Below are 14,448 nucleotides of genomic sequence, written 5' to 3' on the forward strand. Positions count from 1 at the left end.
CTCGGTTCCCGAACGTACGAGCCTCTTCCTTCCGCCCAGCCAATCAGAGCGTCACAAGTTTCCCCGCCCAGCTCCTTCCGTAAACCAATGAGAAACGACACCCTGGGAGTGTCCCTCCCTGGGCCGAGAGCCACGGACCAATGGAAAATAGTGGTTAAGAGGTGGTGCGGACGGCGGTAGGTGGAGTCGCCTCGGGACCTGTACGGGAGTCTGGCGGGGTCAATCCTGACTAGGGGCTTGACACATGGCTGTGTGGGTCCTGGGAGGCCGCCTGGGCCTTCGCGGATGCCTTGGGGCAGGCAGGCTACTTTGTCCCCGTTTCCAGAGCCGCGGTTCCCCGGGCGTGGAAGACGGGGACAGGTAAGTGCCTGGCTGGGAGGGTACCTTGAACACCTAGAACTGTGGTGTTGTCGCCATAGTTACATCACACCAATGTGAGCTCACCCAGGCACCTGCCAGGTGACGACCTCTGTCCTGACGTCACCGTGCCAGTGTAGTAGCCACCGTAGAAGCCAGAGAACAAGATTTCTTTGCACAAGAAAAGTCCAAACGAAGCTCGAGGCAGAGCATATCCCATGGGGGCCAGGAGGGCCGCCTTGCCTCGCTTCACAGTCGGAAGGGGCCTCAATTCCGATTTTCACCTTTCGCCAAAGCCATCTATACTCTCAGACACCGAGATTCACCACATGATCTAAACATGGCCGTCATCATACACCTCAAAACTTGCACCTCATTCCCTGACTTAAGAACCTGTAGAGTACCATGAATTAATAACGGAGTTGTATATTTTTCGTGGACCCAGTCATTTAACCTTTGAATGACCTTGTAATGTCATATTTTAATATTGAACTCTGAATTTCTGCTATTTGAAAATGCCAGTGTTTGAACCTTGTTTTGGCAATTCTTTATTTCTGAGTATCTTGAAGTTTCATAGAATGGAAGTGGCCTATGTTTCTTTTCCTACAAAAGGCTCTGACTTGGTGGAATAGACGGTAGGAGTTTGGGTCGAGTAGAAGCAACAGTTTGGGTCTGGAGTAAGATGGTCTTGGGCATTAGTCCCAGCCCTACCTCTCCTTCCCTGGGTGACTAGGAAGACGGGTGTTGTCTTGTGAGCTGCAGTTTCCTTAACAGTAAAGTGAAGAGCATAGGTAGTGCCTACCTTTGGTTTGTGGGAAAACACCAGGGAGAGTTTCAGGAGATAATGCCAGTAATCTACTTAGTGCAGTGCAGGGACTGTGGAAAAGTGACTGATAAATTCTTTCAGTGAGTATTGAGCTTCTGCTCTGAGCAATGCACTACATCAGCTACTCTGGAGATATGGATGTGGGCAAGACACAGAACTTGCCCACAAAGGGCTTACAACTAAGAGGGACTGGAGGGGCAAGATGTCAACCCGAGGGAGCATAGGGGCGAGGGGGCAGTAAGTGTTGCTCTGAGGCCACGAGCAGCAAGCTGGGACCCCCGGATGGAGGTGCCCCCCTCTGTAAACCATCCCTACTCACCACGTCTTGATGTCTGTTTTCTCATTAGGCCACAGCCTTCCTCAAAAACACCCAAGATTCCCAAGATTTACACCAAAACAGGAGACAAAGGTAGGGTGGGGACAGGTGAAAGATGCAAAGAGAAACATGGCAGACTCCATTTTAAAGTTCTTGCAAATTCTTGGCAGCCATAAAAAGTATGTGGCAGATCTTAGTATATGTCACCAGGATGTGATGTGATAAGAAAGAGGCCCAAAATCCATTAAGTGATAATAAGTTGCAGTACAACCCACTCAGAATCATTTGCATAAAGTGGTGTGTGTGTGTGTGTTGTGTGTGTGTGTGTGTGCGCGCGCACGCAGGCATGCATACAACAGTCTGAAAGTTTGCGCCTTGGACTGTTACTTGGGAGAGGGGGATGGACAGAAGGGCTTTCATTGTTTACCTACCTGTGTTCTATTTTATTTTCTAATGAGCATATATCACTTTGATAACATAAAAAGTACGAGAACATAATGCTGTACAGTAAAAAAGAATTTATCAGTAGAGTACCATTTTCTAACATTAAAAACATGCACATCACTAGTAGGCACAGCATATCCTCAGATATCATTGTTATTGTTCACTGTTATGTTGATGAGATGCAGTGGACCTTAACTCTTGTGTATAGTATTTAGCCTATGGTGAACCTGGTTTTGTTATACATGGTTTCCACAGTGTCAAGAACCTATCAACTATGTTAAGTGACAGCTTACTGTACACTTACATAATAAACATATAAAACGCAAGCATAGGATGTACTTTCTGCCAATGAACTATACACAAAAATGGCTAAAACGGTAAATTTTATGTTATGTATATGTTACCACAGTTTAAAAAAATATGCATAGGAATGACAAACAACATTATTAGTGTTGATGCCCTCCAGCCAAAGACCTCCAGGGACAATCTAGCCAAATAAAGTTGGTCAGTCAGCTCCTTACATCCAGGGAGATCGCACGCCATGGCAACTGCAGGCAGGTCAGTAAGAGGAAGCTAGACAGGGCTTTAGGATCGGACTTGTGTTAGGTAATTTGGAGAGAGTTCGAGCAAGTGGGGCTTTGCTCTGGATTGGATGATGTCAGAAACAAGGATAATTCTGTGATTAGGTATCTTAGTCATTTTTATCTAGAAGAGGAGAGGGGAAAAGAGGGGCTAAAGCAGTAATAAAGAAGCAACAGTCACATTAGCCAGGAAAGGAGGGTGTGTGGGCATTTTGATAGTTCAGACAGTGTTCCCTGCTCACATGTGATAGTAGTCATCCAGTTTGGGTCTTGATCTGTCATAATCGTAGAGTGGCCCATCTGACGGTGTTGTGTTCAACAGGAGAACGCCGCAGCCTACCTGTGAGTGCCAGGCCAGCGCCTGGCAGCGCCAAAGCCTGTGTGAAGTTGCCAGTCTGGCTCCTGGCTGTCTGGAGCAGGCTTTGTCTTCCCTGATGGTTGGGGGGGAAAAGTGGGAAATGTGACCTAGGCAGAGATACAGAGCTCTTTGATTTTGTGAAATAGAACTATAATGTATATGTAACATGCATATATATGTCTTTCTTCTTTAGCAGCATGGTTAATACCTGACTGTTAAGTTTAAAAGCATATCAAGAAAGAAGTGAGAATAGTGGTTACCCTTGAGTGGTTGTGACTGAAAGGGGGTGCATGTGGGCTTCTAGGGTGCTGATCATGTTCTGTTTCTTGACATGAGTGCCCATCACAGAAGTGTATTTAGTTAGCAGCAATCCATCAACTTGTACACTTGTGATTGGAGCACTTTTCTGTTTATACGTTATAGTTGAAATACAAAGTTTTCTAAAAAGTGCTTATCAGGAAAAAAGTCTTATTTTAAGGCAGCTGAACATTTTTTCCACAGGGTTTTCTAGCACCTTCACTGGAGAAAGGAGATCCAAAGACGACCAAGTATTTGAAGCCTTGGGAACTACAGATGAATTAAGTTCAGCCATTGGGTAAGGAAGATGGGTTGGTCTTGTGGCTGGGTTTGAATTGGGCATCAGTGAATATAATTAACACGAAGCTTGAGATGCTGGCTAGTCTCTCAGGTTGCCAACCCTTGACAAGCAGGGCAGGGCCTGGGGGGTGTTATTCCAGAGGCAAATTCTTTATCCTTTTTCCTCATAGGTTTGCAATGGAATTAATTGCAGAAAAGGGTCACCCATTTGCTGAAGAGCTCGAGAAAGTGAGTAACATTGTCTCGCTTCAAGGTGGGATTTTTTTTTTTTTTTCATCCCTGATGCCTGGCGACTGTAACTGGATTTGCCATTTGATTATCACTTCTTCTCTGTGTCACCTGGGACTAGTACTCTTCCTCTGAGCCTCAGTTTCTCCATCTGTAAAATGGGGACACAGATAATCCTCCCTTACAGGCAAGAGAGGGAAATGTAAAGGGTCGCAGTCTCTGCCCCACAGGGGACACTTGGCCATGTCTGGAGACATGTGTGGTTGTCACAGCTGGAGGTGGAGGTTCCAGTGGGTAGAGGCCAGGGATGCTGCTGGACACCCTACAGTGCACAGGACAGTCCCCAAAACAGAGAATGACACTGCCCAAATGTCGGTAGCACCGAGATCGAGAAAGGCAGAAGTGGGCCGCAGTGAGCCCTCAGCCACGGCAGCTTACGGTCGTCAGCATAGCTGCTCTGCTCCTCAGGCACCGGAGGCTCTGATCCACAGAGAGGGAGTCAGAAATGGAGGCAGGGACGCCCTCCCTAGAACACACAAGACGTGTCTCCAAGGTTTCAGTCCATGTGCTGACCTGCATTTTTAGAAATTGCTCCTGGGAGGGTCCGCCCTCAGCCCCCATCTGTCTTCCAGGCTGGAGCAGGCGGAGGGCAATGAGGGGACTGCAGGAGGGTGGGAGGCCTCAGCTGCTGGAACCTTCTGTGAACGAGGCACCCCTGTGTGATGGAGGAGTGTTTTCAGCCTCGTCACGGGGAACTGCTCGCGCCCCCAGGGGTCGCTCCCGCTGGCTGTGCGTGTCTCCGAGCGGGGCTGGCAGAGGGAGAGCTGGGGCAGTGATGTAATAAGGACCCTCAGGCTTTAGGCCCCTGTCCTTTGAGCCACGGTTCCAAGGTCACCTCCCCCAGCAGCTCCCCTGGCCTCCTCTGCCTCCAGCTGGGCCCGGTGCCCTTCCCAGGCGTCCGCAGCTCCTCTGCTTCCCTTCTAATGGCAGGCATCACCAGAGGTGTCAAACCGCCGGCTCCCAGCTGGGCCACCTGCAACCTGTTCACCTGCGGGCCCAGCCTGGCCCCCAGGGGCTGCTGGCTGGACCTGTGGGAGATCGCCAGGCAGCCTGGGTCCCATTTGATCCAGGAGCCCAGAAAGAGCGACGGGCCCAAAACCCCACAGCCAGAGATCAGTGAGGCTGGGGTCTGACTCCCACACCAGGGGCAGCCGTGCCCGGCGTTACCTGCGGTGATGGCTGCAGCTGCCAGCCAGTGCGTGGTACCGTTGCTCCCCTTCCGCCAAAGCCACAGCCAGCCAGGGACTCACCCAGGGTCTGCGGGCCGGCGGCCTCGGGAGGCTCTTGTCCAGTGCTGGGTGGGAAGGCCTGTGCTAATCGGCTGTGTCCTGCTCCTGTGACACTGTCACAGTGGCCCTCTCATCAGAGGTCACAGATCTCTACTCCCCACAGTCCACCCCCCAGCTCGAGCAGACCCTGGCCAGGCACAGTGCGGGGGTGTGTGTGGGTCTCGTTGGCGCGGGAGCCCATTAGGCATTTGTCACACGGGGGCCTGGGGGCCTGGAGTCCTTTCGGCAGAGCTCCACAGGCCACCGCCGTTGTAAGCAGCCCCCATCCCCCCGCGGAGCGCAGGCCCCTGCGCACCTCGCCCAGCCGGCTTCCTGCCCCCGGCGCGCTCCGCACCCTTATGCGGGCCATGCTCTCGCTGGCCCCGTCCTTCATCACCGAGGAAGCACTGTCAGGCGTGGTCTCGGGGCACGACTATTACAGGTTGGAAAACCAAAGCTGTCACTTTAGAGAAAAGAAAGAAACCTCACCGGGCCCAGGCACATGGGGGTCGAGGATGGGGGTGAGAAGATTCTTCTTGACCATCGCTGGGCACTTGACGCTCCCTGTCTTTGTAACCCAGCATAACCCAGCTGTCCCCAAGGGAGCCAGGTCCCCTGTCAAAAGGGCTGGTGTCCAGACAGAGTTTGCTAATTAGCCTTTAAATGCCAGCTAACGAAAGGTTCTGACAGCCCCCAACAGACCTACCCCTGCGTGCCTGCTCAGCCAGGCTGCACCTTTGCACAGGGAACCACGTGGTCTCTACTTGGCCCCCATCAACAGGCCCTCATCCTCGCCCTCTGTTGCCTCCCCAGATCCAGTGCTCCCTGCAGGACGTCGGCTCCGCCCTGGCAACACCGCGCTCCTCGGCCAGGGAGGCTCACTTAAGTAATTCCTTCCAAACCCGCCGTGTGTGCATTCAGAGGGCCCTGCGGGGGCTGGAACCGAGGGCGAGGGCTCTCCTGGGGGCCACCTGGGACCCTGTCAGCTTGGCCCACAGCCCCTGAGAGCGAAGGAGCCTCTCAAGACAGTGGAAGTGGCCCAGAAAGCCTTGGGACCCAGGAGCAGGGGGAGGCTCCTTGCCCATCCTGCTGCTGTGGGCCTCCTGGCCACGCCCTCTCCTCAACTCCCCAGGACACACGGCGTTTGCCCCGGGCCCCATCCTGGAGCTGGAGCAGTGGATCGACAGATATTCTAGTCAGCTGCCCCCTCTCACGGCTTTCATTCTGCCTGTAGGTACGGGGAGCCTCAGCAGGGGGGTGGGGGCATGGCAGGCCAAGTGTCCTGACAACACCATGTGGGCATTGAATGTCCCCCTCTTTAATTTCTTATAGTGACAGAGCTCTCCCCCAAGTCCCCTGAGACCCTCTCTGGTCCCTCCCAGCCATGCCCATTCTGGGGGTGGGGGGCCAGTAGGTGGCCCTGGCAGGGCACCCTGCCTGCAGAGCACTGCCTGCTTGGGGACAGGGCCACCTCCCTGTCTGTCTGTCTGAGCTGCTCCCCGTTGCAGTGGACGCACCCGCCCACCCCTCGGCTCCAGCCAACGCTCACTTTCCCCTTTCAGTCGGGAGGCAAGAGCAGCTCCGCACTGCACTTCTGCCGGGCCGTGTGTCGCCGAGCGGAGAGACGGTAAGGGGCCCGGGGAGAGGGAGCCGGGGCCTGGCCAGAGCAGGAGGCAGGCCAGCGGGGCGACCTCCGTGCCACCCAACCACCCATCAGCAGGCCTCCTGGCTCCTTCACGGGGCCAGGCGGACGCCAGGCCAGACCAAGCCTCTGCCGTCAGAGCCCTGCATTGTGCAGGGGAGACGATGACCTGTGACCAGACAAATGACACGTGACGTCGTGCACATCAAGATCAGAGCATGTGGAGAAACAAGCACTTACGGGGGGAGGGGGAGGCCTAGTGGATTTATTTGGTCATTTATTATAATACGGTGTGAAATTCCACAGGGTATTCAGTGAAATGCTCTCCTGCGCCCCAGCTCCCCGTTCCTGGGGGCTAATTTAAGGGGGCAGCCTGAGCTGAGCGGAAATGACTGCAGAGCCCACCCTGTGATCGGGGCCGGGTGGCGCGGGCCGGGCACAGGGAGCCTCTCTCTCAGTCATGCTGTGGGAGCCAAGAGTTGAAGGGTTGGTGGGGGAGACAGAGAGTCCAGGCGAGGGGGCAGCGAGGGCAGAGGCAGCAGCCTGCACCGAGAGGACAGAGGGAGGCCCGGTGTCCGGAACCAGAGCGAGGGGCACGCGGCCCAGCGAGGCCAGAGGCTGCGCCAGGCCAGGCCCGCTAGGCCCTCAGGGCTCTGCCTTTGTCCTGAGAGCGACAGAAAGCCATTGACGGGTTTTATTTAGGCCACAAAGTGACATGAAAGGCCCCTGCTGATAGAGAAGGGCCCAGAGGACCCGCGTGGCTGTCGGGTGCAGGTAGAAGCCCTCAACAGACCCCTCAACTCAGAGCCTAGGAGCGGAGGGACCCCCAGAGCTACTGACAGCCTTTTCAGTGACACTGAAAGTTATTACAAAATCTCCATTTACACCCTTCCTAGACCAGGCTGCCCCTCAGCTTTACAGAGAAATGGAAATAAAGCCTTACTCTGATACAGCAGCCAGGCTGTGCCGGACACTATATTCATCCTTTCATCGATTCCTCATGAGGGGCCTGGGAGAGAGGTGGTGGCAGCTCCCACTTTACAGCTGTCAGGAAATTGGGGCTCAGAGAGATGATTTTAGGGCCCGGGTCCCCGGAGTGGTTCATGGCAGGAGTGTGGAGTGGAGTCCAGGGGTGCCTGGTCCAAACCCAAGCTCTGTCCACAGCCCTACATCATAAAGGTTTCATCCTTCATGAAAGGCTCTTGGGCCCACCTTGTTCCTAAAGGGATTCTGGGTAACAGAAAGAGCTCTGGCTTCAAAAGAAAAAAGTGGTCATTTGTAGAAAGCCATCCACACAGCCATGCTTATAGTAGCAAACAGTTGGAGACCACCCAGGGGCCCGACGTGGGGAACGGCCGAGCAGAGGATGGGTCTGCGGTTCAGCAGGCCGGAGACGGGCATGTGGGACACCACCAGGAGAAAAATCCCCCCCCAGGCAGGGGACCCAACCCCAGAGCCTCTTTTTGGGGACAGCGTCTCCTGGTAAGGGTCATGTGGCAGAGGTGACGTGCACGAAGGGCCTGCCCCATTGTTGGTGCCTGGCAGACGGCAGTCCCCTGTTCAGAATGTCCACATAGACTGGCACGGACACCAGGTCAAGCTGCAGCGGCTGTGACGCGCTGGCTTGGGATGCAGCCCTGGGTCCTGCAGTGTGGTCATCCCGTGTGATGCCATGTATCCTCCCTTTCCAGGGTGGTGCCTCTTGTCCAGATGGGTGAGACGGATGCAAACGTGGCCAAGTTCTTAAACAGGTACTTAGATGGAACTTGGATATCTCTCTCTGAAAGATGAGACGCGTGCAGGAAGTAGGAACAATGGAATGAACCTCACTCATTCGCTTCGTATCCCTGAGGACGTGCTGTGTGCCAGGCACTGTGTCGGGCACAAGGATGCAGCCGAAAACAAGGCGGGTGCCGGTCCCATCCCCAGTGAGGCAAAGATTTTGTTGGGAGAGGCTGCTATAAAAACCAGCAAAGAGAAACTTCAGAACAAGAGGACAGTGCAGTAGCAAGGTGCCAGCGTTGAGGCTGGGTAACCAGGGAGACCTTGAAATGTGTCACGGCAGGGCCCCGGCCAGAGTCAGACCCTCTCACATCCTGTCCCCTCCCTGCAAGGCCCCTGAGCAGTGTGAGCTCTAAAGAGACAGCCAGGCACAGCGAGCTCAGGACCACCCGGCTCAGGACCCCGGCCCGGGACCTGGTGAGCGGGCTGGCCCAGGGAGGGCCCCCATCGCCCCGCACTTGGCGTCCACAGCCAGGGCCACGGCTGCCCAAGGCCTGCTCCCCTGGGTTCCACTCCGGCCTGGGCTCATGCAGTTTTAGTGCGGGCAAGGCCAGTGCCCTGGGGCAGGCCAAGAGCTGGGGATCCCTGGGAGCTGTCCTGCGTGTCCAGAAAGTGGCCTCACAGCCAGGATCTGGCCCCTTGTTGTGGTCACCCCTCCCACAGGGACATGGCCTAGACTTCGATGGTTCCTGACCAACTCCTTCCCTCCTGTGAGGGGAGTGGGCCTCAGCGGGGTGAGGAATGTTGCATTCATGGTCGCAGCAGCGACTCCTTGGGGGAGCCCTTGTCGCTGGAAAGGGACCCAGGCTAAGGCGGGTCTGCCCCAGCGTGGTCCGGAATGTGTGGGGCCTTGACTTCACGTGGGAGAGATTTTCCAGGTAATTTTGAGAGGACATTTGTTAAAGCTGGGGACAGTGGAACAAAGGAAAGGCTTAGGACAGAAGAGGCAAGGTCACAGCGAGAGGAGCGAGCCCAGGCGGGGCTGCATGGGCTTGGGAAAGGAAGTTGCAGTAGCAGAAGTGAGCCACGCTGGGCTGTGTGGACGCAGGAAACAAGTTACAGAGGCAAAGGAGAGCCCTTAGAGATGGGTGCAGGGGTGAGCCCCGGAGGAGCTGCCGCCGCCCGCTGCTCCTCTGGTTGCAAGTGCTGTGGGGGCCCTTCCAGCTTAGGAGAAAGCAAGCGAAAGTACATGCCTGAGGAAGAGGGGGCTGGCATCCTTTGTCTTAAGGGTTTTTATCTGTTTTCTAAAGGCAGGCATTTTAGCGGGGGGGTCTCCGGGGAGGGTCTCAACAGAATATCAACAGCTTTCCGGGTGTGTCCTCCCATATGATGTGTCAAAATGAGTGAATGGGAGTTTGGGATCATTCTCTGGTCAGCTTTGCTTGTGTCTTGGATTTGCCTGGTTCTAATTGGGCTTTTTTGTTATTCATTCCCCTGACTTCATCCATTCTGGGGTTTGGCCCGCTCGTGGCACCCGCTGGGGCTCTGTTATCTGCCTCCCTGATGAGGGTGGTTTAAGCTACTCGTTCTCTGGTCTTGGGAGGAGTGTTCTCCAGTCTCAGGAGGAGTGGTGTCCTTGTCCTGTAGGAACCACCCAGTACTGGGGCCAGAGGCCCCGCCTTGTTCTCATGGAAGCTGGCTCCAAGTGCCATCCATCACGCCCCAGTTGGCTGCTGCTTATTGTCCCACCCGATGCTCATGGGGCCACGTGATTTATATTTCCTCCTTGAAGGCTAATATGGGAAGGACCCAGTTAGCATTGATTGCTCCTTTCAGATCATTCTGTCTGCTTCTCTCTGCCCCTCCAGACTCAGCGACTATCTCTTCACGTTAGCCAGATATGCAGCCATGAAGGAGGGGAACCAAGAAAAAATATACAAGAAAAATGACCCGTCGGACTGAATCTGAGGCACTTGGAAATAATGGAAAGGGGGAGCCTTGTAAACCCTTTGATGGTGACTCACAGGGAAAAGAGTTTGCCCTTTGTGTCCTGGTTCCTGACGATCTCACCCAGAGGGGCTGGAAGCTGGCCTTTTGTCCAAACTCAGCTGCCTTTCAGACCCCCTGCCACTTCCCTCAAGGAGCTGTGGCTGCTGGAGAATTCTGCACCCCCCACCCGCGGGCTCGCCTTGGTCTCAGAGGGAGTGGGCTTGAATTCAGTATTGCAGAAAAGAAAGGTAAAGTGATTGTTGTAATGAGAAGGAGCTGCACAGAAAAAAGAATAAAGGTGGGGAAGGTTTGAACTGAGTGTGCGTGAGAGAGAGAGAGGGTGGTTGGCGGGGGGGGGGGGGGCGGGGCACGTCCACGGCCAGCTTGGCTTGTTCAAGGGTTTGGAGTGGGACCCAAGGCCCTTGGACATGTCATTGTGACTTACTTGAGCCAAAGGGTCTTCAAATGTCACATTTATAAAGGGGAAGACAAACAGGATCTGCAAGTTGAGTCAGCTCTGAGCCACCCATCACCGCCTAAACGTGGGGGAAGGACAGCGGCAGATTGACAGGTGGGGCCTCAGAAGCACTTTGCGTGGCGTGCGCGGCGCGGGTGCAGCCTGGAGAACCCTCTCAGAGGGGGGCCCTGGACAGAGAAGCCCCGCCACTTAAAGGAGGGCTTGTCCTGCCCAGGCAGATGGTGGCAAGAGGCTGAGGTGGGACATCGTCAGCCTGAGAGAGAGAGAGCAGGACCTTCAGTTTCCAGCGAGGCCAGCACAGACGAACCTTACTTCCCTGGTGCTGCACTTGGCTGGTTTACGCCTGAGATCCGTGCCACGGCTGTATTTTATTTCACTTGTCACCTCTGCTCCCTCCTGCTATGAAACGACGCTGCGGGTGCCAGCTGTGTCCTTGGGAAGGGGGATATTTATGAAGTGCGCGGAGGCGGCCCTGAGACCCTGAAGGTCCCATGCTGCTAATTGTAGGAAATGACTTCAGAAAGGCAGGCTCTTGCTCACTGTCGGCCGAACTGCCCGGTGAACTCCAGGCAGCCATCCTTTTTCTCCCGACTGCCTGCTTAGTGTGAGGCACTAGCGAGGCTCAGGAAGGCTGGTCACTCCGCAGTCCTTTTTGCTGGCATATCAGCTGGTGTGAAAACCGTCCATCACGTGCATGTTTTTGCTTTCATTTGCTTTCCTTCTCACCACGTCGCCTGCTAATTTTGCTGGAGGAACAGGCACACGCTGTCCCTCCTGGGTCTTTTTGCTCCCAGCAGGCTGCGGTGGCCGCACCATAAGTTAAAGTGAAAGGTCTCCCAGACACAGCCCCATCTGGCTCTCCTTGGGGCCCAGCAGCACGCGCCAGGTCTGGTACATAGCAGGTGCGCAGTGTTTGTGAGCAGAACTGAGAACAGTAAAAGCATGAACATTTCCCGTGAGACCTGCGGTGGTCCACTGCCCCACCATGCAGGCATCAGGCTGTGCCGCGGAGGATTTTGTTCGAAGAGCGTGCCGCAAACAGCTCATTGCCCTCAGTCCTGCCCGCTCCTCAAAACCTTCCGGGAAGGAGCAGGACGGGTATAGTAAAGCAACAGTCCCGCATCGCGTTCCTAGCCATGGCGAAACAAACCCCGCAAAGGACAAGAGAAGCCCTCTGAGTAAATACAACATCCTAAAGTGACACTCTTGGAACAAGGCGGTTTGCCTGTTACCAAATCCTGTCCCCATTGGCCCTTGCTGGGAGGGACTGTCACAGGCCAGATGTTAACCTGGGTTCCCAGGACACCCTCCGTATCTGCCCTCCATCAGCAAATGTTCCCCGAGAACCAGCACTTGGCATCTCTGGAGGTGCGCCCTGCGCCACCAACCTGGGAGAAGCAGGAATTCTGCCCTGGGGGCTTGGAGGATGGGGTGGCTTGAAACCTCTACACACCTGCAGTGCCTTACGAGGCCATATTGGAGCCAGAGGCAATAGGCAAAAGTACACCTTGCACACACTTATCGAGATGCCCTGCCTGGTCTCACCCCCAGTCGGAAGAGTTCGTGAGAGCGACGCAGTTAGTGACTCTACAGAAAGCCCCATGTCGCCGGCTGTTTGCACACCACTGTCAGCCCTCATGAATGATTGTCCCCATTGCCCAGTAAAGCAGGGCTAGTAGAGGAGCGCAGGCTTATTTAAAACTGGTACCTTGTTGATCATACTTCTTTTGTTTTTGCATAATTTTTTAAAATATTGCGTGAAAATATTACTTGCTTACTGGGGTTTTCGGCACTGCCATACATTTTGTCCCCAAGAAAGCGTCTCCCTGCCTCACCCCAGTTCCAGCCCAGCTCCCAGGAACGCATTTAGTACCGTCCTTGGACGTGAGCTGGTGGGTGGACAGCCCATCGGAGAGACCCACCTGTCCCGGCCAGGCCCTGAGCCTCACCGCAGCCTTAAAGGGGGCTCTGTCCATCTACTCTTGCTTTATAGGCGAGGAGACTGAAGCTCAGGGGAGAGGAACCCACTTGTCTCGGGGAGTCGGCACCAAAACGTGGGCCCAGGATGTGGCCTTGTGACTCCCGACCCAGTGCTCCTGGCCTCCCCCCAACCGCCACGTGACAGCCGTTTTAATCATGGCTGCCAAGAACAATGTCAGGCACTAATAGATTCTGCTGTCTCATTTCTCAACCTAGTTTCCCTTAACTGATATTTTTCATGGCTATTGTTAATGCGCATTTATCACTGAGTAATTTTCACCGCCTGAACTTGTAACACATCCCGATGACAAACGTCTCCGGTCCCGAATCCCCCATCAGGTGCAATGTCACCCTCGCCTCCTCCCCGACACCTTCCTCCGACAGCCCATCCAGTTTTATGATCCCCCTGTCCCGGTTATCACTGCTGAACCTTTAAGAATCCAGATGCATTTCAAGTTTAATTGAATAAAATTCTTCATATAATAAATTCTGCATGAATGCTGCATAAGTCAGTGCCGGGGAGGGTTTGTGGACCCCTCTCCCCTCACATCAGGCCCGGGAATCTCACTGGCAAGACGGGACCCAGGCTGGCCCAGCCTTCCTCACCAAGGGAGCCAAATTCGCCTTTGCAGCCCAACCGGGGCGCATCTTTGATTTGCCTTGGCCCATTGCTTGTCTTCTCACTGGCAAGACGGACCCCAGGCTTGCCCACTGGGAGTCCCTCAGGGAAGACAGTGGTCGAGCCCAAGCAGAGACAAGGAACGGGCAGGCCAGGGACACCCAGGAACTTTGGGGATGTCCCTTGTGTCCTCCCACTCCACAAAATCCAAAACTTCTAATGAAGGCTACACTCTCCCTGGAGAGATGCACACACGTGCCCACAGTTTGCGCACCATGGGAGGAAGTCCATGGAAGCCCTAGATAAGAATCCGTGTTCTAGAATAACCAGGGGAGCCCCCTCTTCAAGAGCGAATCAGGCTCACAAGGCTGCCTGCCCTGGCCTTGAAGTGAGAGGGGAGCATTTGGGGCTGGCAGGGGAGGCGGTTGGATGACCTTCGATGCTTATAAGACTGCAGAGCAGTGAACAACAGCCTCAGGCAGTTCAAGACTAGTTCCGTCCCTTCCTAGCTTCGTGACTCGGGGCAGGTCGTCCCATCTTTCTTGGGCCTGCTGCTTCATCTGGAAAGTGGGAATGATAATACAGTTGTCCCCCTTATCCATGGAGATGGGTGCCAAGGCCCCCAGGGGTGCCTGAAACCACGGTTGTACCGAGCCTTACGTGTGCCATGTTTTTTTTCTATGCACACGTATTTATAATGAAGGTTAATTTATAAATTAGGCACAGTAAGAGATTGATAATGACTAATAAAAGAAGAGTTACAGTAATATACTGCAATAAAAGGGATGTGAATGCGGTCTCTCTGTCTCCTTCTCCCTGATAATGGAGATGCCTACTAAGTGACTAATGGGCAGGGAGTGTCCGCGGTGTGCGCAATGCTGGACAAAAGGCTGATTCATGTCCCAGGCGGGACAGAGAGAGGTGGCACACGGTTTCATCACGCTGCTCAGAATGACGTGCGATTTATAATTTGTGAATTATAG

The 14,448-nt window shown here is 54.5% G+C and overlaps 1 protein-coding gene across 2 annotated transcripts; it reads left to right on the top strand.

The window, feature by feature from the left end:
• The first annotated feature begins 181 nt into the window (after positions 1 to 181).
• MMAB (metabolism of cobalamin associated B) lies at positions 182 to 10,687 on the top strand. Of its 2 annotated transcripts, none has more exons than XM_054594413.1 (9): positions 182 to 360; positions 1,531 to 1,592; positions 3,384 to 3,477; positions 3,650 to 3,707; positions 5,849 to 5,921; positions 6,168 to 6,269; positions 6,598 to 6,662; positions 8,369 to 8,428; positions 10,268 to 10,687. In XM_054594413.1, the coding sequence occupies exons 1-8, from the start codon at positions 245 to 247 to the stop codon at positions 8,393 to 8,395; spliced, it is 597 nt and encodes a 198-aa protein (XP_054450388.1). In that variant the 5' UTR covers positions 182 to 244; the 3' UTR covers positions 8,396 to 8,428; positions 10,268 to 10,687. The 2 variants fall into 2 exon arrangements, with proteins under 2 accessions (XP_054450388.1, XP_054450387.1); XM_054594412.1 differs by having other exon boundaries at positions 6,168 to 6,265.
• The last annotated feature ends 3,761 nt before the right edge of the window (positions 10,688 to 14,448 follow it).

Source organism: Pteronotus mesoamericanus, unplaced genomic scaffold (genome assembly GCF_021234165.1).
Source record: "Pteronotus mesoamericanus isolate MK-2021 breed Mesoamerican mustached bat unplaced genomic scaffold, CSHL_Meso_final scaffold_507, whole genome shotgun sequence".
In the NCBI taxonomy this organism is placed as follows: Eukaryota; Metazoa; Chordata; class Mammalia; order Chiroptera; family Mormoopidae; genus Pteronotus; species Pteronotus mesoamericanus.